Source organism: Zonotrichia albicollis, chromosome 1, assembly GCF_047830755.1.
Source record: "Zonotrichia albicollis isolate bZonAlb1 chromosome 1, bZonAlb1.hap1, whole genome shotgun sequence".
Classification (NCBI taxonomy): Eukaryota; Metazoa; Chordata; class Aves; order Passeriformes; family Passerellidae; genus Zonotrichia; species Zonotrichia albicollis.
The window spans coordinates 71493999-71516189 of record NC_133819.1 but is presented as its reverse complement, the minus strand read 5'-3'; the positions used below and the strand labels follow the sequence as shown (position 1 = coordinate 71516189).

Genomic DNA, 22191 nt, shown 5'->3' with positions numbered 1-22191 from the left:
CAGTTATTTTCTATGTTTTATCTTGGATTAATTAATTATTGCTCAGCACGTGATTTTTTTGCATTCTTTTTCCTTGAAATAATGGGAGTCTAATTCCTTCTCGCAACATAATTTTCCCTGGCAAAAATCAGATTTCTTCTGGTCCAGCAAAGCAACAATCATGTTGTTGCTATTGTTATGGTTTGATTTGAGGGGTTTGAACTGATGGGGGCTTAAATGTAAGAATATTTGCCTTTTTGATAATGGAAGATGGTTCTAAAATGTATGAAAATGGAAGGAGATTGAGTGGTCAAATTAATCTCCCCACAATGTGTTTTTTTTTGGGGGTTTAGTAAAAGTTAATGCTTGTTTTAATGTTGAATTTTATTACTTCTGTTGTAATACTGCTTCATAGCTTAGTGAAAAGTCTCTTCTCAGCCAGTTTGTGCTTCCCATACTTTTGTAGCAGGTTAATCTTGCCTCGCTTATTCCATCCTTTCTTTGGCTTTATTGATTAATTTGGTTATTGAAGTTGGTTTTTAAGTATTGTACATTGATTATTTTTTATGATTTCTCCATTCCATTTGGGGATGAGGGATATTGTGATTGCTTTTGCTATTTTGAAGGCAAAAGCACATTCTCTCATTGTCCACGATAAAATTGGAAGCTGACAACACCAAATTAAATATAATCCTTTCAACAGAACAAAGATTACTATAGTTGGGTAGAGTTCTTTCCTTCTGTTCTTCAGCTCTCCATCAATTTTTTGGAGTTCTTTCCTGTGCTCCCATTTAGAAACCTCTGTTCCTAAATAACTGAATGCAAGCATGCGACAACTGATTGCCTCCCTAATTGAGATGCTTCATTCAACTTCCTTTTCTTTTTAAAATTTCAATGTGTTTGAAGATCTGTCTCTTTTGAGAAAAATCCACTGATACATTCTTAAGTAGATTAACCAGTCTGCACACATTTTGGCCTGTCAGAGTTTGCATTTCACTTGCAATTCTCTGTCCCATGCAGACAAAGGTACCTTTCATCAGTTTTCTTACGGTAATATTGCTGTCATGGATTAAGCATTTGGCAGGTTTTCTTGCTCTTGTATGTGCATACCAGAATAAGGAGTGGGAGAAAAAGAAAAAAAAAGAAAGAAAAGAAAAAAAAATAGCAGGGTTCACATGGGGTTTTTTGTTATCACTGAATGCAACAGGCTCTATGGATTTGTCTGTTTACCGACTCTTTTGAAGTCCTGGGACGGGTGCATTTAGCACATCTCACTGGTCAAAAGTTTGTATCACAGTCATGAGCAGGCACAAAGCTCTTGCAAGCCCAATGTTTCATCAAGCTTTTGAGCTGGCAAGATTTGATTTATTGGTCAGCCGTTCAGATGATCATGAATTTCAGCATGACTTCATTCAGAGATAGATAATTTAATGCTCAAGAAGTCTCCCTTCAGAACTTTAAGCCAAAATATTTAATCTTGCTAGAAGAATCACAGAATAATTTAGGTTGGAAATGACCTCCAAGATCATCCAGTCCAATGGTTAACCCAACACTACCAAGTCCACCACTAAACTGTCTTCCTAAATGATAGATCTACTTGTCTCTAAAATACCTATAGGGCTGGTGACTCAGCCGCTTGTCTGGGCAGCCTGTTCCAGCTCTTGACAACCCTTTCCATGAGTAAATTTTTTCCTAATATTTAATCTAAACCTCCTCTGTTGTTGAGCACCTCAGTTTTCTTCCTTCAGAATAATGAGTTACGTTAAAACTGCAGTCTGATATTTTACTCAGCAAAGTAATAGTTTGTTTGAGAACTTAAAATATTTTCAGCATCTTTTGTGCAAATGAAGTCATTGTGAAAGTGAAGTTATTATGAAAGTGTCTTTTTTTGAAAGTGTTTCTCTGTAAACTTGATGTGCCTATAAATTATAGGTACACTCATCGCACAATCTATAAAGAATTATTTTGATAGGACTTTTAATTACATGTTTTTTATGATGTATCTTCATAAATCCATCATTTGATGAAAATTTCTTTTGGGGGGCACATTTCTCAGTGCCCCACTGATCCTGAAAGGGCAAATGTTTTATTCAGTTGTGGAAAGTTGAGTTTGAATTGTAGAACAAGGTATGTTGTGAGCAATGTCACAGGACACATACCTTGCTCACAAAATCACAAGTGATTTTCTGCAAGGAAATTGGCATAATAAATTTGACCTGTAAGTCATAAAAATGAAGTTATTGAGCTCTTTTAAATCTTGCCGCCAAAATGTCATTCTTAAATCAGCAAACTGGTATTAATCTGCAGTTGTGTGCACTTTTTCACTTGGTTAAATTTTGGACTTAAGATGAAATGAAAAACATTTTCTTTGTCAATAACCATAGCTTGTTTTAGCCTGTTCCTGTTTCTATATTCTTGCAAATTAACATCAAGTGGGAGAATAAAGAGATGGCCTCAACAAACCAAGTCTAGGATGCATAGAAGTACAAGGGATCACTTTCAGAAATAAAAGCCAGGGAGAGGTGGAGGACAGTCAGATGCTTAAGCTTGATTTCAGTTGTGCAAGCACAACTTCTGTAGCTGGTAACCAAAGCTAATATGAATTTTGGCGGCAGGCATCATGGGGCAGTCTTACAGGACAGGAGGAAACAGGGTTAATGTTGGAAAGATTTCTCTAATGTATTAGGCACAAAGGGTCTTTTCTTTAATATTACTCAGAACCAGAGTAGCTTTCTTTTCACCAGCTTATTTATCATGGCAGGTTAAAGGAAATTCCCAACCTGGGTTTCATTCTTAGGCTTGTCTGTGTCTCCTGCAACCCATTGGAGGACAGTGACTCATGAGGTCTACAAAACAGCACTGACTGTTCTGGCTGTTCTTCCAGCACCCCAGAAAGTGAATGACAGCTCATTTTTAAAATACATTTGGGCCTTGCAGCTGCTGCTCCTTCTTTCCCTTTGTCTCCCTTCTTTCTGCCCTTCTCTCCTCTCTGCCCATTCTGTCTTTCCATAGCCCCATATCCTGCTGTTGCTTTTTCTATGCCCATATCTGCCTCCAGAAAGACTTCTCTACAACCAAGGAGCAATGGTTTTCTAGACACAATATTGCTTTTCCAACTCCAGTAATGTTCTCAAGCCTCACTCACTAGGAGATGGTGCTCTGGGGAAATTCAGTGTGTTTTCTGTACTGTGTGTGATGTTTGGGCTGCTAGTGGTGTCGACGAGGGAGAAGGGAAAACCACTCAATGGTGCTAAAGTTAATAGCACCTCATTTCCCAGTATCATATTTGGGAATTGGATAACTGTCCATCTTTAGGAATAGAGATGAGCTCTTATTCCCTGATAAAAGGGTTAGGCCCACATGTATGAGAATTCTAAGTGGTGGTAATGAACTCTTTCTTCTTAATGTTTACTACTTTTCCATTTTTTTTCCTTATTCAATCCCCAGGTGCATGGCATCGTTCGTCGATCCAGTTCTTTTAATACAGGCCGGATTGAACATCTCTATAAGAACCCACAGGCTCACATTGAAGGAAGTAAGGCTTTACTTTTATATTTAAGGTGGTATATGTTATATTTAATCTTGACTGTTTTTTTTGGTGGAGAAAGATCCCTGGGAACAGGAAGGGAATTGAGTTTTCTTCTGCTAGTGTTAGCTTGCTGCTCTATCTCAGAAAGAAAATTGACCATTTTTCTCTGAATATGATGTGGCATGAAATATGGATAGTCTAGTGTGTGTGAGTTTTTAAATGTGGAAAATATAAGAGGAACCCAGGATAGCACTTCATGTTGTGTAGAAATGCTGCCATTGTTAAGAAATAGCTGGGTAGTAGCAGTTAGAATGGCTGGGCCTGAAAATGCTATGTGAGTTTAAAAATACTGAGATTTCAGAGTAGTTAAACACAGGGGTTTTTTGAGGCAGTTATCTTAAGTACTCTACCTGTGTTTTCTCTTGAGCTCCGTGGTGTCTGATGGAGGTGAAGGTTTGTAAACAGCCTGTATGAGAGCATGAATAAGACATGATCAGTTCTTACTGATGATAGGAAGAATGAATCTTTGGACCTTCTGAATTCCTGCACCCAAGGAAGGGAGTACCTGCTCTTACCTGAAGGAAAGGCATTGCTCTTGTAAATTTGCTGACAATTTACTATATCCTTGGTTATCAATGATAATCTGGAAAGTTGAAATTCTTACCTTTAGTGTACACATGGAAAAAAAAAATTGTTTTATCTTAAGGGAAGTTAACTTGTCTCTTAATGAGATGCAGCTCAGTTGTTGGATGACTCCAGTTCAGCAGAAGGATTGAACACTTTAACAATCACACAGTTCTCCATGCTGTGTCTATTTTGTAGAGTTGTGAAAGCTTTCCTGATAGTCCAGGATAGTATTGTCCAGTTTAAGGTATTGTTAACAACAAGTATCTCCATTATGTAAAAAATCATGTCTTTGAAGTCTGCTTCACACCATTAGAGCCTAATTTTGTCAAGTTTAATGCATAATTAAGCTTACAGATTTCCTTTGGTCTTTGCTTGTAATTTTTATTTAAAACACACTTAATTTCTAACATGGTGTTGCTACTTGCTGTACGCTGTTCGTTAAAGTATCTGATTAAGAGAGGAGTAGAATTAAACCAAATATCTTCATGAAGAATACTGAAACCTGTTTTTCTGTCAAGAACAATGTAAGAACTGTTTCTCATGACTTGCATTTTTGGCTCACAAGGCAGAATGAAGAAAATGAAATCTTGTGCTTGCAATCACTTGAAAAGTGTTTTGAGAAGACAATGTAGATCACAATAAATATATATACAAGGATTTATGGAAAGGGATGGAAGGAAGAAAAGAGAAAGCAGATGTTAATTTTTCCCCCACTTTTAAACTATTTTTTCTTTAACTGAAGAATGTAGCCATATGAATGGGAGGAGAAGGAATTGGACTTGGAATCTCAGGAAAGGCTGCTGCATGGAAACTGTTTGAAAACAATGGGTTTCCAGGCAGTACTGTAGGAAGCAAAGAAGCAATAGTGGTTGATGTGAGCAAACCCTAATTTTATCTTTGCCATGTGTGTTTTTCCTGTCAGGAATCGATTGCATATTGCAAGATGGTGCTCTTCATAGACAGTGAACCTCTTTGTATGAAAAAAGTAGGGAGCACAGGAAGGAAGACAAGGTGCATCCTAGAGCAATCTCTCCAGCTCTTGCTTGCTAAGGAAGTTTTAGACTGGATAATATTACTAAAGCCCAAAGGTTCTGACATTTGATCTGTGTTTATGAATCTGTGCACCAAATAAACTCCATTTCTAGTAAGTCTTACTGCTTAGCCTTTCACTCTTGAAAGACCCTCTTTTTTCATGGGTCAGGAGGGAACATAGCTTCATTCCCTGCTCTCCTTCAGAAAGGCCATTTGGACCAGAAGCTTTGAAGACTTGATGGTAGACCAAAATAAGGACTCTCCTTGAGAGCATTAAATTTATGGTAATAGTGGGTAATAGTGACCCTGTTTCCTGGGTCAGCCCAGCTGCCCCTGAGAAGGTCTGAAACTGCTCTCTGGCCTGGGGGTCATGGCAGGACTGCATGCCTTTGGTGTAGGAAGAGGAGCACAGGCTCTGGCATCTCTTTCCTGCCTAGCATTATCTTTAGCCACACCTTCAGCTGGGGCTGAAGTCTCTTCAGAATGCCCTTTTCAACTGATGTTCATGTGAAAACAAATTTCAAGGATATACCGTGGCTGAACTACTTTGTCAACCTGAAGAACCTCATGCACATGTTAAATGGGAATGTACAGGGCTGAACATCTGAGAACTGTGTGATCTGTTAACTTCCTTGCTGTTTTATACTGTTAAAAAAAACCCAAACCCTAAACTGGCATTAGTAATAACAAAATTCACATATCTCAACAGCAGTTAAAAATGTATTATGAATTCATATCTCTTGTAATAAGCCTGGTATTTCAAGACAAAAAAACAACCCCAAAACAACAACAACAAATTAAGGTCATAAACAACAAGCGAAAGTCTTTACAAATATGGCGAGTAACCATAAACAGCTAATTCATCAATAATAACAACTTTTTATCGGAAAGATCTGTGAATAGCAGTGTGTTTGTTTGATTTTTCAGTTTTGTTTTAAGTAAGAGTAAAAACCAGACCTGTTTTGTGAATTTCACTTTTGCAATATCTTCTTGACAGGTCAGGGTCTGAAAACAAGGACAACTTGATAAACCATTGCAACTTTCACTTTGAATTTTGACAGGAGCTGGTTTCATGCTCTTACATTCTTTTTTACACACAAATTAGAAAGAAACTGAAGTCTGGAAGGGATAAATAACATTTGTATCTAACCAATTTTGAGATTTTGATGTATAGCATCACAAACTGTTTCATTGACAGTTAAATGGTTCTGTTAAATTCCCTTCCACTGTGCATCTGTATTTTTTTAAATGGAAAAACAATAGTAACGAATGCAGCAGGTTGTACTGAAATATTATCTAAATGTTCACCTAGTAGATACCTTACACATTTTTGTTGTGTTGTGAAGTTTCTCACAGTGAGAAATTAAAACGTACAACATTTTGCTAAGGAGAGGAAAGCCATTGATGGGTGTTTAAGAAGTTATTAAAATATTTTTGAGTGAAAGATTGGAAGCCCAAACTGAAAAATGCCCTATTTTTGTGACTGGAATTCTGTATCTGACATATTAACCTGACATCTGACTTATTGATACAACCTGGGGAAATTAAGTGCAAGCTACTAAACAAATTATATAAATGTTGCTAGATAAATAAGATTATTGAAAAAAGAATCTGAAATGCTGTTCATGACTCCTATGTGGAAATGTATTTTGTGGTTAAAGCAGGGAAGGAAAAAAAAAGCAAAACCAAGTTTAGCTGGTGATCTCTTGACTTTTTCCAATAAATATTTATTCAGACCTTGACCTGAAATAGCATATGGACCGAAAATGCATTATTTTTCTGAGATGAAAGTGTATTAACTCTGTATTCTTAAACTCTGAAGACATGAAGCTGCACTATGGGGATCTCACAGACAGCACCTGCCTGGTGAAGATCATTAATGAAGTCAAACCCTCTGAGATTTACAACCTGGGGGCTCAGAGCCATGTCAAAGTGAGTAACCTTCTCTAGCACTGAGAATGTGTGGTGGTGGTGTCGGTATATTACCTTGATTACTTTAGACTGCAGCATTTACAGCAGTTTTACTGTTAATTTCATCAGGTAAACACTGCCTTCAGTCAAGACGGTCATGCTTGCTGTGGTGCTTAATTACTGCATGAGTTTGCAACTCAATATATATTTAGATGTCAGAAGAAGAGAGGTCAAATTGTCATTGTCAACAAAATCTGCATGTCTAAAAATCTGGTTTTTCTGCCACATGAAACAACTTTTGCTGTAGACTTTGCTGCTGACCAGTCCTGGCTGAGAATTTATGCAGTGTACTTAGGCCAAGCAGTACTTTAAACAATATTATTTGGTTTGTTTAAAATCAATATATATATATCAGAATGCATCACTTCTATAAAGTCTTCTCAGTTTTCACACAGATGATAACTCTTTGAAATATTGACCTACAAACAATAGGCTGCTACCTGAAGTATTACAACACTTTTGGTTACAAAAAATCAAGTTAGAGACAGTGGAATAATAAGGGGTCATTAAAAACTAGTAATTTGACCCTGGCAAGTACTGCTGCAGGAAAAGGATGGAAAATGAATAGCAGAGGCAATAACTTGGTGGTTTACATTTATTAAGCTACGCTGCTGTAAAAGCTCAGTTTACTAGCAGGTGACCACTATTTACTTGCAAAATCCTCATTTATACTTCATGATTACAAACTGAAACTGAAGCCCAGGTAGAAAATTGTCACTAAAATAAACTGGGCTTCAGTCATATGTCCTGTCCTTGTTGTGTGTAATGTGTAAGCATTCTAAAGTGATAATATTCCCTGGCTTCTCTTGAGGTGAGAAGTGAAGGAGTATTTAAGCCTCCTGAAAATCAGTTTGGATTTAGTTTCTGAGTAAGCCTTCCCACAAAAAGTGGTGTGTTGTTCCTATCACTGCAAGCCTTGAAACGCAGAAAGAGGAAATCACATGGAAAGACTGCAGTTATTGACAGCACACACAGCAGAATACAGACATGAAATGAGAATAAATCTGCTTTTAATTTGCTTGCATGATTGAATTAACTGTGTTAACATGGGGTCTGGTTTATTAGCTCACGAAGAGCAGTATAACAACAGAACTATATTAGTCCAAGGGCTGAAGATGGTCCAGAAGATAACCGAACTGCTGCTTTGCAGAGTGAAATCTGAGCCAACAAATTATGCTGGATATTTGCAGTCCACAGCTAGGTGTCCCAGCATCCCTTTTCTTGAAGTGGCTCACTGTATAGCAATCTCTGTGGGAATTACCTGTCCCACTTAATTTGGGACTACAATGTTAGTACCATGCTAACATCATCTATCTCCATGTGCCTGCTGAAGCTGCAACAGCTTGCTCATAGCACTGGGAGGGCAAGCTGAAAGGGTAATAGTGGTGCTTGTGCTGCTGCTATGGATTCTTGGATGATTCTGCCATGGGTTATGGGAGGGATTATTCCCTCACTGCATGATGAGCTCAGTTGGTTAGAGCATGGGGCTTATAATGCCAAGGTTGTGGGTTTAATTCCCATATGGGCCATTCACTTAGGAGTTGGACTTGGTGATCCTTCTAGGTCCCTTCCAGCTCAGACTACTCTGTGACTCTGAGCCAGTGCAGATCTGGCACTGACTCTTGGCTTTTGGAAATCTAATGTCCTCACGTCCTGGAGGACAATGAAAATGGCTGTATTAGAAGCTGACCTGGATGCAGCATGCTGATACTTAGGCAATGTTAGCAGTCCTATGGGAAGTGTAGATGAAATTCTTCAAGGTGTGCTTGCTTCCTAGCATCTCCAGTAGTACTTCTACTGAAGTACTCTCTCTAGGAGAGAAGATAAGCACCCCGAGTCTGTTGACTGAGGTGGTTGGGAGAGCTTGACTCTGTTATTGGTAGGAGTTAAAAACAGTCCAACTGTGTTTAACATTTTAAAACAATTACCAGTGTTGAAAGAGGCAGTAGGACTTGGCCGTCTGTTCAGGTGAATGTCTTCACCAAACAGCTGTTAGCATTAGACTGTGGTTACATAAACTTACTGGGTTTGCTTGTATGCATCATGTTTGGGGAAGGAGGGAAAAGAACTTCTAATCTTAGCTTGCTTTAAATTCTGGTCACTTTGAACTGGTAACGTCTTCAGGATTTTTTTGGTGGTGTTTGTATTGGCCTGTGTTTATGCAGAATAAAGTTTTCTATCACTCTCACTTCCAGTTAGTTTATGTGAGCCATGCTGAAATGAAGGAAAATAAAATCATAGGAAGTTGATCTGGTTTCCTGTAGGAAACCAATGAAGATGAAATTGGTTCTTGGAATGAACCCACAGTAGTCTGGGAAATACTGTCAGAGAAGACGTTTTTCTGAATCATAAATAGTGAGGACTGTGACTCATAAAGTAGGTCACTGGGAGGCTGATCTGATCTTGTACATGGGAGAAAGTGAGAGAAGACTGAAACTTGTTCCTTATTAAAAACAGTAAACTCAACAGAATGATATCATCAGTAGGAACAAATTATCCAGTGTGCATTGCTGTCTGTTTTGGTGAGAAACAGGGATTAGCTCTCTGCACTGTGGCTTCACCATGGGAAGTTCAGAAGACAGTGGCACATTCACTTCATGGCTACTAAATAAACAGCTCAGCCTCATTTTCTCTATCCAGTCTTTATATGTCCTCCTGCTTTGAATCGTAGTTCTTGGGGAATCTGGTGAACTGACCATGTTTTATTTTTCATTTAATTTGGTTTTATGGGAGTTTACAATACATTGATTCTAAATAATTATCTATTATTGGATATAGTAGCATGCAGATAGCTTAATCTAAATCCTGTTATCCTGTTATTCTGTTATTCATATCCTTCTGTTGAATGTCTTCAAAATCAATTATCCAAATGTAGGTTGTCTAAAACGATATAAATGTCTCTTTTTGCACATCTTTCAGAGGACGCACACACATAGATATAAAGTTGTAACTATTTTTTCTTGAAGGACAGATGATCACATCAGTTTGACTTCACTGTAAAATATTTTTTACTTTGAATTGTACTGAACTAATGAAGCTGGCAAATATTTTTTGACAAATTTCTGAATCCAGAAGGCAGTGTAACATCAGTAAAAGTTATCTTAGCACTTGAAACGTTTTCATGTATCCAAGCAGTTAAATGTGGGCTGGTTTCACGGCTTGCTGTCCTAGTAGCATTAAATAGCCTGGTCAGTGCATAGGTCTTCAGAGGCCAGGGAGGAAAATCCCAACTTATGCAAAAGCCTGTGCTCATCCATGTCTCTTACTGCATTCTGAATCTGGATTGGTGAGAAAGTGGGATAACTACAGAGGGGGAAAACTTGAAGTACACGAGTAGAAGTTTGCAGCATATAATTTCAACAGAGTTGCAGGATGGTTGACGGTCATAAGGGACCTCTGGAGACGGTCTAGTCCAACCCCATTACTCAAAGGGAAGTTATCTAGAGCAGGTTACAAAGAACTTTTTCCAGTCAAGTGTTTAGTAGGATGGAGACCCCACAACCTCCCTGAGCAGCCTGTTTCCTCACCTGTGCAGCTTCTTCACTCTTACAGTAAAAAACTAGCACACACCACCACAAATTTTCATATTTTTAAATGGAGTGTTTCCTTGTGTTTGAGTTTCTGACCATTGCCTCACCTCATGTCACTGTATACTGCTGAGAGGAGTCTGTCTCAGTCATCCTTTCCCATTCCACTTATCAAATGACACATCAGGGAGATCACCCTCTGAGCCTTCTTCAGGCTAAAAAACCTCAGCTCTTTCTGCTTCTCCTTATGTGACAGATCCTCCAGTACTTCAGCCTTTTGTGGGCTAAGACTACCCTGTCCAGTTCTTCCTTGACTGTAAGAATTGTCTGTTCATATCATTTCCCTTTGTGAGCTGTTCAGTCACCCACTTCAGGTTATCAGTGCCCTCCAGATACCTTCTGGCTTGTACCTGCTGTGTTGTCCCTGTAACAGATATTGGGATAGTAAAAATCACCCATAAAGACCAGAATATATGAGGATGAGCTTTCTTAACTTACCTGAGGAGGGGCTTATCTACTACTACATCACATTCTAAAGCCTGTTTGTATCCCCAGACTCCTTGTGGTCTGAGGAATGGGAAGCATATGGGAAACAGGTCATCTTTTTCATTTCCTATCACAGTCTTTTATGGGAGGCTTCTTCCAGCAGTTGTAATTGTGGTTGTGATAATTGCTGGGCGGAGATGGTGCTGTGCAACTTTATAGTGAAAAAGGTAGTGTTTGGGTCATGGCATGGGAGCTGTCACTAAACTCCTGTTTAGTACACAAGTGAGTCTGATAATTAAAACTATATATAGCTGACTTTCTCCTGCAGGTTTTATCAGAGATGGTTTAGGGGAAGTACTCTTCCCCCATCACCTTCTATCCATGCAGTTAGGTGGGCTGAAAATCACCTATGACAAAGTCTGTGTCACAGAGGATGGCATCACTCTGAGGCAGTCTCACATGAGGAAGGCACTTTCATGGCACATGTACAGTGAGTGCCTAGCTATGAGGGAAGTCAAGGCACTAAATAACTTAGCATGGACCTAAGTACTGACGCTCCTGGTTGCAGAGTTCTGGCATCCTTTCAAAGTCTCATGCTGTTCAATAGCCAGGTTTGGGAATGTGCCCTCCTGTTGCTGTCATTGTCTATTTGATGGATTAATTCTGAAAACAATTCTTTTCCACTGGACATGTGTTTTTGTAGTACAGTCCATTAAACAGGAATGCTTCTCTCTAATTTGTTGGGTGGGTTTTTTTAATCACACATAAACATGATGAACAAGTAAATCATAATGATGCCACTTCTATTTTTATATGCTAACTGTATGTACACAGTTTGGTTCTGATCATGCAATGCTTTCTCATGGCAAAAAATAGTGTTCCTTGTTGTTGGGAACTTGGACTTTTAAACTCTTTTTTTCATTAATACAATATTGCTTATATTAAACTGTAGGTGAAATAATTAAAATATTTAATTGTAAAGCTTTTCCAGTATTTCGTTACTAGCAAGGCTGATAATTGCTTATAATTGCATAATTCATGGTTTATGTACTGTACCTTGTGGTTCTTATCATTCAGTATGCTGTTTTATTACTGCATGGGTTTTAAGCTTCTTATGAATGTCATGGAAGCTCACAGCTTCTTGAGGAAATGAATGGATTTTTTTCTATGTTTTATAGTAGAAATATTTTGACTGTCCAGTGTAACAAGATCTTGTCTAGTTAATTTTAAAGACTATTAGCAATGCTTTGTAGAGATGTAGTACAACTTATTCACAGGAAAGAACATGCCTAACAGACCTTAATTTTATGCCAATAGAAAATTTTATAGCTGTGCTTTATAGAATATGTTATCATCTCAATATGATATCAAATTCCTTCTAATTTAGCATGTGTGGCTGTTCAATTTGTTAGCCAAAAGCTGAGTTTCCAAACCTGGTTTATACTATCAGGCTATGGATGTAGAGTCTTCTGCCCTAGGGTACCTCTGATTAGTGTAGGACCCCTGTGTGGGGCTGTGGTGTACTCAGGTGTCTCCTGTCATCTGTTTACTGGTGGTGGCAGCTCGTAACACCAGCCTTGGGGACACAGCCTTGCTAGAAAATTGTTGTGCTAACCAGCAAACACTGTATTTGCACAGGGCTGTAGATGGTGGGGTCTTGGTCCTTAGCCAGGACAATTAGGCTCTCTGCTGTAAATACAAAGGAATAAAAACTAGCAGGGCTACCTTCTATCCTGCAGAGCGCTTTAGTGCTTTTCCTCATGCTCGGATTACCCAGGATGTGATCTTGTAGGGTGCTGAACTAGTTCAGCACACTCTTTTAGCTGCTTCAACTTCAGACTGTTGCAGTTGTTCGGGTGCTCTCCTGAGTTTTGTGCAGGATGCTGTGTCCTTGTGGGATGGAGTGCACCAGAGGGCAGAGTAAGCCTCTCAAGTGGTTCTTTCAAATGCTTATATGTGTTGTTTTGCTGTGTACCTTAAATTCTTTAAGTAATCTAATTCCTTCTGATTTTAGGTAGTTTTACACTTGAAATATTTTAGGCAATACTTTTAGTATAATATGTGCAGTACCTGTTTAAACAGATTCTGTGTGGCCTGGAAGGAAAGGTAAGTCCAGTAATAGTTAGCAATTGGAATTATATGTGTCTCTTCACTTGGTTTACTAAGTATTTATGGCAACTTTATACAATCCTGTAATTGCAGCTTATAATGTCAGACTAAATAGATTTAAAACCAAGTGTTAGCAAAGAACTTAGTGCAACTATTAATTTTATTAAGCAGATTAACTTTAATAGTTAACTGTATGTATTATAGCTGTAAATGCTATGAATACTTATAAAAAACAATGGAATAATGCACTCAGTGGTACTAGTATTTATTAACAAATACAAGCTTTAACAAATTGCTCCCCAAACCAAGTGCTAGTTATGTTAATATACCAATTAGAAAATTAAGGCATTATGTTTATGTGTATATTTTAACTACAGAAGAACTCTCATGACCTCTGCTGCAGGCTGGTATTGCCTCGGTGCCCTCCTATTCTACATCTCTCATTTTCTCCTTACCTGCACCCTCCCTCCAGCAACAAAGCCCCTCCTTTTCTCCCTACTCTTGCTCTGCACTAAGGTGTTATTTCCCTCTCTGTAGAAAAATACACAAGAGTTCAAATGCTTTTTGGATCACCATGACATCATTTATAATTCCTGTGAAAAACTTGCACTTTTTTTAATCTTTCTTTTTGCTGTTTTATCTTATGAATCATTTCCAGGGTAAATGCTGAAGCACATTCCTACAAATATGTTACTTAAGTGTATTGGGAAAGCAGCCATGTAAAAAAAGAGTAGTACTTAATCAGGGATGCAAAAAGGACCAGACTGAGCCCTGAGACGGGACTTTTCCATATGGTTTAGTAATTAAAGAGCAGAATGTGCCCTGTCACAGATCTGTAACTGAAGATTATAGATTCCTTTAAGAGTTTTCAGTGGGTGTCTCTCACGTGATATTTTACAAATGCAAGCTGGGGACTTTATTCAGCTCCTGTTCTTGTTTTGTGCAGTCACATACAAGGCTGAATGCTGTGATGAATGAAGTGGTGTTTATCTTTGTGACCCTGATGACGGGTAAAGTACCACCTCCTTCATCTCATGCTTTGTGTGTGGTTTCTACTTGGAGGCTCTGTGATTTGACTTCCCAACTGACTTCTGAATTTTAAGTCTGGTGTAGTGAAGGGAGACAGCCAGTGAATCCATGTTCATTCAGTGCCGTGGCCCCAGTTACATCTGGATACCTGCTGAAATCAAACCCTCAATGAGCTCTGCTGCTGCATAATTAAATTGCAAATTTTAAAATAATTGCTTTAAAGCATATTTTATTTAGAGCTGACTGATAAATGGAAGTTTGTTAACTTGGATTCCCTTTTTAGAAGAGTGAAATATCATATAATTCTACTTTTGTTTGCAGTAATCAAACCTCTGTTTGATTACCTCTGCTGTTACTGGAGCTATTTTTTTTTAAGTACAAAAGTAACTGCTGAAGTGGTTTCTGCTTCTGGGCACGAGCAGGGAGGAGTGATCAAAAACTTCCCTGAGAGTTTTCTTCTAACAGCTGCTGCAGGGGAAGAGAAAGGTGGGGGAAAGGGAAGGCAAAACCAGCTGTGGCAGTCACAGCGTTGTATTTCTTGCGTCAAATAGATGGCAGCAGAGCGTTGTACACAATGGAGCAGCTCCATCCTGGAATGGGAATGGGGGGGAATGACACTTCAAGCTGACTTGTATCAACTGCAGCCTTGAAAGAGTTGTCGTTTGGCATAAAATGGGGAAGAAAGCTACTATTGATAGTGCAGGCGCATAGAGGATGAAGAAGGGTATGAGATGCTATAAAGTACTGAATTTCTGCAGTAGTCCCAGGTGGCAAAACTTAATCTTTTAAGGTATGTCATCCACTCATGCAACATGATTGAAATCAGCTAACATAATATGCATGTCAAAATAAAGAGACAGAAAGAAAAAGAAAGTATTCACAAGTTGCAACTGAAAGTGATATACAGCTGCCTTGGGGTACTGTAGGAGTTGGCCAGAAAGTCTATATTTTATTTAAGCGAGTTAGAGAAAGGAAATGTCAGTCCTCAATCAGGCAAGCATTCTTTGGTAAGGTTTACTTAAATGTCAGCATTCTTAAGAAAAGAGCTGCAGTCTGTTCTGCTCTGATCCCCAAAATTAGATTTGCTATTAAAATGGGTCTAGCTGCAGATCTCTCTCTAGAAGTGTTTGATTAATAAAACTAGTCCAGGGTTTGGCTTAGTATTTATTAAGTACAAAATTAATGGCTGCAAAGTAGCTGCAGTCATCGTAGACATTAACATATTTTGTTGTGTGCTCATCTACATCTAAAATTTTGGAATAGGGTGATCCCAAAATAAAAGGTGGAATTGAAGGCTTTGATGCCAATGATTGCTCAAGCCCTCAGATTTTAAACTATCATGAGAGAAATTATTATTAGTAATATAGCGTGACAGGTCAAGAAATTGTGTCAAGGCTAGAAAATTCAAGATGGGGTGCTATCTTATTTTGTAGTATATTTTATTTTTCTTAGAGCTCTGAGTGCAACCATCCTGGCTGAGCAATAGCTTTAGTGGTTATATTTAGGATAGACATCATTAAGTGTTTACTTTCTTTAAATGTGCTTTTTAACCCAGCTGCCTGAAAAACTGTTGCAGCAGCTTGAGGATATCTGGCAGGTTACTATTTTGATAAGAACTTGTTTCTCATATAATTATGTTTCTTTTACTCTGTTTTGATATTTTAGTGATCCATCCACCCTCTTCATCAAGCTATTAAGAAACACAAACCACTATGTAATTTACTTTTTACAGGTTTAAAGAAAATTATATTTAACTCACTTTGAAGTGTTGCAAATTGTGCTAGCTGCTGCAGTTTACTGGGATTGGAGGGTAACACAGATCTGCCAGAGTGTAGGTGATTTTCACTATCGTTCATCATACCCTGTGGAAAGTGTTAATATAATGGCTCTGACTTTTGGAGCTTTTTCATTGTGCTTAAATTACTTTCATGCAGAAGAAGAAGTGTGTCTGTGTGTGTTTTGGTTTTTTTATTCTTTTGCTTATTTTATTATTATTTAATGCCTTAAAGTGGCAACTTTAAGAAAAATCTAGGTATAACAATTATATACAATATCCACTATATGAACATGGGTCAAGCTATGAAATTAAGGAAATGCATGTGATTTTTTTTTGATGAGTAATAATCTGAAGCTATTTTAATACTTTTTGTCTTTTGCTAAATGTTAAGTCTATTATCGAATTTAAATGTTTTTTTTCATTGTGTCTCTGAACACACTTCCATAGAGACATATTAAAGTTCTTGGAAGAAATAACATGGTTATGTTTTTATACTTTTACAAACCATTTACTAAATTGCTGTTCTGAACACTAGAAATGGAAGCTATGAAAAATCTGTGACTACGCAATAATACATGCATTGCACTGATTGTCTTGATAAATTACGTTGGCAGAACAAATGCAAACTTTTTAAAATAAGCAGTTCCAAAACTCTCTCAGTAATTCTTCTTGAGGCTAAATGCTACAGACTGCTATTGAAGCCAAACCTCATAGAAATGTTTGCAAGGGGGTTGCTGGGGAGGGAGGGTTGTTGTTGTCTCTTGCCACTTTTCCATTGAGGTAAGGATATTAGCTTGAATGACATCATTTAATTTTCTCAATTTTGAAATAGTACATTTACATAACAAAGCAGTATTTCTTTTTTTCCTTCAGTTTCATTAGAACTGTCGGTGTGTATGTGTGTGTGCATGTTTCCCGTCTTCTTGCTGAGTAATGCTAGATTTGTTCTTTGTTCTATGTAAGTTTGGCTTTGTGGTTTCTGCAACTTTGAAAATGCATGTATATCCTCTCAACTTCCTTCATCTGTGGATGAAATAAACTGTGTGTCTTAAAGCGTCTTGGTGTTTTACAGGCATGCAAAACAAGAGAAATAAAGTATTTTCTGCAGTAAAAAATAGTTTCATTTATTTTCTTAGTGTGTAAAACAGCATCGAGAAAACCTAAATCACACAAAATATTTCTGTGAAAGAAATGTTGCAGTGAAATGTGCACAGTCAAACTCTCAGAACCCCTATGATTTAGGATGACTGTGTGAACAGGAGTGACAGAACAGAGATTAATTCCACTGTTAAATAGACTATGGGCACAAGTTTCTATTTTTTCTTGAGCATTTTAGAAATTGAAGGAAGAGGAAACATTATTTGTTTATAAGTTCCAGAACAATGTTGAGATATTTTTTTTGCTCCTTCATTATTGCCAATAAATGTTGTTAGGAAAAAGTGAAAGTTGTCATTTTGAGGTGTCTAAGATCTCTTGATGTTCTGTTCATTTTTATTTTTATTTTTATAGCAAAAATCATGAGAGAATATCTGCAGAATATTGCATCTTAACTGAGTGTCTCTTGTGAATGAGATGATCGTTTGCTTTGTGAACAGTGTACATCTGTTTTATTTTTTGATAATCCATTGGAATTAGGAATCAGAATGGTTTAAATACTGTTGCTGCAGTTTAATCTTATTTTGATGATGCTGTGTTACATTTTCTTAGGCAGAAAACAGCTATTCAGGAAATGTCCTAATTTTCTATAGACATTAAAGACCGGTAACATAGGAACTTTCCCCTGCTTGTGCAAAACACTCAGGTCTGGAGAGAGAGGACATCTTGATATGTGTTTGTGCTCTAACATGCAACTTGTTTTGTAGAGGTTAAGTATGTTTTATGTAATAGTTAATCAGCTATTTGGAAAAAGCTTAATTTAAAAAAAAATTTAGTACTGTGTTACTTTACATTAAGAACTCCCCAATTTCAACTTGTTTTGATCACTCCGACTTTTTGAAATGGAGCTGTACTGAGCATCTTTGGTGATAGACTTGGACTCCAAAAGACTGGCTAGAGCAACAGGATTAGTCTTGTGGTTTATTTTCCTATACAACTATGCGTACTAGCTTTCCATTACCCTATTTTTCATTAAGTATTTACCAAATATATTGGCTAGCATAATTGAATTGTTAATGTCTGAACTGTATTTTTCCTGTAAGTATGTGATGCTGAGAAATAGCATTTTAATTTTAGCCAGACATTCTTGCATAATGTTGCTTCATGGTGATGCAATTTCACTGGCATAGCATCAGAACAAAGACTACAGCATCAAACAAGGATGTAAAAACAAATTAAAGGATGCTAGAAGCTTTAAGCACTGCTTTAAAGATTTTAATATGCTTAATATTCCTGAATTTTTTAAGCTCTGTGTGTGTTTGTGTAACAAGCTGTGAGTTCTGTGGAGCTTTTCTAATTTTATATTGGTGTAATATTTTTCCTTTGACTTGTTTCTAAAACTCCACTGTGGCAAAGAACATCCACCAGAAATGATGTATTTTAATTACAAGGCATATGCAACCTATGTATTTAGTTAGCTGGGTAGTAAAATTTAATTGCAAGGCTCTAAAAAATGCTCCTGAAAACATTGCATACATTCAGCATAGTTAAGTCTCTGGAGCTAGTAAAAGATTCAGTTAGTTTCCTAAATCCACATTATCTAAAATCCCAATTCCACTGAAAAAAAATTAAAATAAAATTTTAATTGAGTAAAGGATAATATAAGATGCCTTTTTTATGATAGTGATCTATACTGTTATCACTTCCATGTCTAAACTTGAATTACAGTAGCAGTCTTTGCAAGTTTATCTGAAATAAAAAGGTATATCATTCTTTCTGCAGATTTCAAAAGTTACAACTTAATTGAAACCCTACAGTATGTATATAGCTGATAAATGATAGTTATTTTCAGAAGTACTATGCAAGGAGTTCTGTAAAACTCTGCAAGTTTATTTTGTTTGGATTTTTTTTTAATGTACTAGATGTTCCTAAAACTGGTTGCAATACTTCAGCAAAAAAAACCCAAAAGGGTCTGATTGACTTGTCATGAGGTGTGATCTGAAGGTGACTCAAATCACTGGCAGAGATTCTTTATAGTGCTTGGGAGCATTTCATGCTTGCAGGTTTTTGTTACTGTACTCTGTCTGATACTTTGATTTTGTTCAGCTATCAGTATTCCTAGGTGTTGTGCATTTTCATTTTGTCACATTTAGATGTACTGTTACTGAAGGCTGCAAATTCCAGGGAACAGCTGCATTTCACAAGGCTGCTGTACGTGTTTCTGCATTATATATTTTTAATAGCTTATAATGATAAGGAATATGTATTAGCAATTGGACTGTAAATGCTGAATGCTAATTAGGTTTTAAAAGAACGTCATACAAGTCAGTTGAAGACAAGCTTTGGGTGGTTTTTGGAGAATTGCATGCTGTTAAATGTGTTTAAATTGTGTAAAGTAGTTTATTACTTATAATTTGCTGCTTTGGATTTGTGGTTAAGGTACTGGACTAGAATTCCTCTATAAATATTAGTGTAGAGTATTCTTTATTTTTACTGAATAAGTCAAAGCCAATGATTTGAACTTTCTCTCCAATGCTTCAAATTAAAATAAATAATTGAAAATCTGACAATTAGCATCAAGTCATATTGAAGTCAAAATTTTCCAATAATGATGTGCAACTGATCAATAGAAATTATTTATGATAGTATCAGTGTAGATTTAGCAATCTATGAGCAGTAGTATTGTTGCAATTTAATGGTTGAAAAATCCATGAAACAGTATCTAGTATGAAAACCTGCCCTCATTCACAGGGCAATTTTTCCATTGATTCAATGGTTTCCTTAATAAAGCTGAAATATTTTTAATCCATGAAAAATTTGCCTTAAAACAAAAGACATGGGGGGAGGGGAAGGAAAAGTAAGTTTAGTATAATGACCCCATTGATAAAACAGAATTGCCTGCAATGTATTATCATTTCTGTCAGCAAGTATAGACTAAATTTGACTTTTCTTTTGTAAGAAAATGCTAATATTTTTATAGGAGAGGTGTCTTTCTTAATGATATGTTATATGTTCATATTTGCTGTTAGATGTTAACATGTTCACAAAGTGCAGTGTTAACAAAGTGAAACGTGACTTTCTGATGCCATGGAATATAAATAATTTGAAGATTTAAAGGTTGCAAAGACAACATATTGGAAATGAAATTATATTTCAAGGCAAGGAAGCAATTGAAACTTAATTAAATGTAGTTTAACTTTTAATTTATGGTTAGATTTATACTATTTTATATAAGCTGACACTTTTGATTTTGTGGGGTGTGGAAAGATGAACACTTTGCCTTTAATGTTTGAAGAGGAACTTTTTCCATAGTGTCATTAAATGTTATGAATAAAAATGTCACAAGCAATTTTTAATCTTTTTGAAGTAGCTTTCATTCGTACACCTCCAAGTTTGAAAAGAGCATCCCAAAGTGCGCGTGGATGTCAGGAAATTTGGCTGTCAGTGCACACCTTTGCTGAGGGGCCCTTGGGTTGGTTTGTGTGTTAATCTCTACCTGCTGTGGTGGGTATTTGGCAGGGCCTCCAGCACAGAGGATGCTTCTCCACGTATCTTCCAAACCCCAGGTGGGCTCTGCTGTGGTTGTAGCACCTCTTCTGGAGGGCAGTATCGTGCTGTAATGTCAGACCACAGCTTCAATGAAGCTGCTAAATGGAAATGCATATTTGATTCACTTCCACTAATACACAGGGCCATTACTTCAGACTAAGCTTTTTGATGTGCTTCTTCTCGGCTTTAATTGGACTAGTATTTGCAAAGTACTGGTGTTAGCTTGTGAAACTTCTTGACCTTTAGCTTTTAGCCTACATTAAGTGATCTGTACAGCCTGATTAGATTTGCATAAAATCAGAAAATATATACTCACTAAATTAAATCTGATCATCTAAAATATCATTTTTGTCAGTACATTATAAATTTGTAGTTTAAAATGTTCGCTATAAATGAGGGTGGAGTAATTTTAAGAACTTAAGCACAGATGTTATTTTTTATAAGCATAGCTTATAAATAAGGGGAAGGTTTTTTCCTTAGTGTCAAGAGTTTTTTCTTCAGACGGTCTGTGGTGGCCTGTTCACATTTTCTTCCCTTTACTGAAATTGTTGTTATTACATTTATTACTGTATTTGACCATCCTTTCACATAACTAGAGCTAGTTTTAAAAACCTTTGCTTTAGAAACTGTGGTTGAAAATGAGAGGGCAATAGGGAAATAGTTATTTTTGTCAATGACTGTAATTTAAAGCATCTTCATGAAATGGTAGTTATCCCACAGAATTCCAATTACTGTATTTCTCTTAACTTGGAAACATATAGTAATTATTTTTAAAATGCTGTGTTTTAAATGGAACATTGCTTGCTTGCTGACAGGCAATGAGACCTGGAGGCTGCATGATCTGCACTCTTTTTTTTTTTTTTTTACTATTAATCAGATGTATTTTACCTACTAGTTTTTTTTTTCCCCTGGTTTGTTTTTTTATAGCACTGTGTGAGAAACTGTTCTACAAAAGATGTGACAAATTATTAGAGAGAGGATAATAGAAAAGAGTGCTCTGTTAACTGTTTATTAAATTGTTATTATTAGATACCACATTTCATCCATGTTGAACTGCATCATTATAAGACTTGGTAGCACTCTGTGGCAACAGATTAATTACTTGGAATATCATCAAAGGTATTTTCTGTATGTTAGTAATGCTAAAGATTTTCAGTATTTCTCATGTCATGTGCTAAGTGCAATGATAATAGTACAACTGAAGCAGATTGAGTGTTTATTGCATATTAAAACTTACCAAATTGTAGTACAAAAGCCAAACCAAATGAATGAATCTGTTTCATCTTTTTTCTCCTTTTCTGTCACTTTTTGATTTTTTTTTCTTTTTATTTTTTAGATGGGTGGTAAGCATGGGGAGTGTGTGCAAATATTACACTTTGGAACTGATTTAAAGGGCTTTGACTGAAACCATCTGTTCCCACCTCCTAATCTTCAAGTTGCTCTTGAAAACTAGGCCAAACCTTATCCCAGGGGGCTAGTGG

General features: G+C 36.9%; 1 protein-coding gene across 1 annotated transcript in view; it reads left to right on the top strand.

The window, feature by feature from the left end:
* The window catches only part of GMDS (GDP-mannose 4,6-dehydratase), a 408288-nt gene that overhangs the window by 61603 nt on the left and 324494 nt on the right, over positions 1–22191 (top strand). Inside the window, exons 3-4 of the mRNA XM_005481685.4 lie at positions 3427–3514; positions 6990–7099. Coding sequence (XP_005481742.1) covers positions 3427–3514; positions 6990–7099 — 198 coding nt within the window. The remainder of the gene's footprint in view (positions 1–3426; positions 3515–6989; positions 7100–22191) is intronic.